At 38.9% G+C, this 2,220-nt stretch overlaps 1 protein-coding gene across 1 annotated transcript in view; it reads right to left on the reverse strand.

Moving 5' to 3' along the window:
* LOC109215809 overlaps positions 1-1,929 on the reverse strand; it is a 3,953-nt gene extending 2,024 nt beyond the window's left edge. Inside the window, exon 1 of the mRNA XM_019379923.1 lies at positions 8-1,929. Within this exon, the coding sequence (XP_019235468.1) occupies positions 8-1,217 (1,210 nt within the window). The 5' untranslated portion in view covers positions 1,218-1,929. The remainder of the gene's footprint in view (positions 1-7) is intronic.
* Positions 1,930-2,220: the final 291 nt, after the last annotated feature.

Consider the following 2,220-nt stretch of genomic DNA (forward strand, 5'->3'; position numbering starts at 1 on the left):
AATATACAGATCGGAACAACAATAAAACACCACAATGCACGAGTACATAAAAACGATATCAGATGGGAAAAACAACAAAGCAGAGCAGCGTTTACCCCTGTCAAATTTCTACTGCTGCAAACAAGTCTTCCAGATTTCCTGTTCAGTAGAGCTGCCACGTCTTTACCAGGAAGCATTTTCTGTTGGCAGATATCACACATTCTCTCAGAAGCTACTCGCTGCTGTTTCCTCAACTCTCTCCTCATTGTTTTGCTGGATATAATTCTTGAACCCACTAGTTGATCATCACGTGTTCCCAATATCAGTCTCATATTTGAGCTATTTGTTGATTGAGATTCTTCCCCAGAAGAATCACACTGATTACTCAAAGACTCACTGATATCCTCCGGGTCCGAAAATGACTTCCTCCTCCTCTTGTTTCCAGCACCAATGGTTATGGTCTCCTCAGATTCCGAATAAGGACTGGAGGGGAGCAAAAATCTGTCATCAAGTAACGCCTTCCTACCCAAATTATAGTTATAAGGAAATGTAACAACCGCAAAGTCATGATCTGGCACCACAGAGACATCGATATCATCAGAATCATTTTTTCCCAACCATTCACACCATATTTTACGAATGCTTTTAGAGTCAATGTCATGCACAGTAAGCCGCACAGCAATTTGTCCAATACCAATAAGATTCACTTCTAGATCAGATAATTCATCTTTACACAACACACCCGGAATAACCAAGTTATCACTCTGTCCATTACCAGTCAACTCACAGTACTCATCCTCGAGATCAGGTACATCCCCATTAGGTCTCGAATTTCCACCATACTCAACAATAGCAAGGCTACTTTCATCTACAAGACAAGTGTCAGCCAGCCTGCTTTGACCAACATTCGCGATAGGCAAGTGCTGCTTATCATGCTCCGGATCCTTAAAGAAAAGCACACCATCATTGAACGGCCATGGATTCGGCTTCAACAATGTGGCTTTAGCAGCTGCGACCATTTCAGTATGAAGACTACCTTTCAGATGATTAAACAGGACAGAATCACTATAACACGGCGAATGACATAGCGTGCAGAAAAAGACTAATCTCTTCCCATCTTCTCTAAGCTCAATATACGTATGTCCTTGAGACCTCACATTATTCAAAGTTCTCCTCACTAATTGCTCTTTCAAGTTACAACCACTCGTCTTGGGGAAACCTAGTTGTCTACCCGCCATAAGATTCAAATATCACATATACCAAACAAACGGCTAAATTTTCCGAACTTTCACATGAAATACAACAATAGAAACACAAATTTTCTCGAATTTGACAGAATTATCAAGCAGGAAATTCAAAATTCGGTAATTCCGAACCAACAATTGCCACAATGTTCCGAACTTAGCAACTTCGCGAGCACGAAATTCACAATACCGTGGTAAAATCCCACATCAATTCTTTAAAATTCGGCTTCAGGAAGTAAAAACAAGACAAGTAAAGAGTAAATTTGACCAAACCTTACAGAAGATTTAACAAACCCTAAATTTACAACTTCGAGGCGTGCACGGTATTATAGGTATCTTCGTCAATTTCCGAACTATTCGATTTTTAGCAGCGGCGGATATTCCAGAAGAAAACTCAAAAAGCGACGAAATCGAACACGAATCCTCCATTGTCATTTGCATCTCCATTAAAAAACTTCGTAACAGAAAATTAAACGAACACTAAAAAGAAAAACGAAGAACCAACAGAATAGAGACTAATAACTAGAAATCAGAATTCAAGAAGAAGAAACAGAGATTGCATAGGTGAATATATGGGCAGTAAAGAAAATATTATGTATGTATAGGTAGAGAGAGAAAATTGGAAGGAGGGAAGGTTCTAGAGAGAGAGAAAGATAGAGGAGGGAATTGAAAGTTGAAACAGACTGTTTTAACTAAATTTTGGTGAATATCTGTATTATTACCGTAAGAAGGACACTAAGATAATGAAGCGTGTCAATCGTATGCAACTCTGGTGCATAGTTACGGTATATTACAGCTGTTAGAGTCGTGGATAATGAACTAGTTTTTGATTGATGATAATAACGGTCAGGATTTCGAGGAGTAGGTATCGGATTTAAATGTACTGTGTAGTTGGGTTCGGTAGCGGAAGGAAGATTCTTGGTATAAGCCGATAAGCATGGGAAATAATTTCAAAAGCTTTTCTTTTCCTTTTTTCTTCTTTTCTTCGAATTTCAAT

Source organism: Nicotiana attenuata, unplaced genomic scaffold (assembly GCF_001879085.1).
Source record: "Nicotiana attenuata strain UT unplaced genomic scaffold, NIATTr2, whole genome shotgun sequence".
Taxonomy (NCBI): domain Eukaryota; kingdom Viridiplantae; phylum Streptophyta; class Magnoliopsida; order Solanales; family Solanaceae; genus Nicotiana; species Nicotiana attenuata.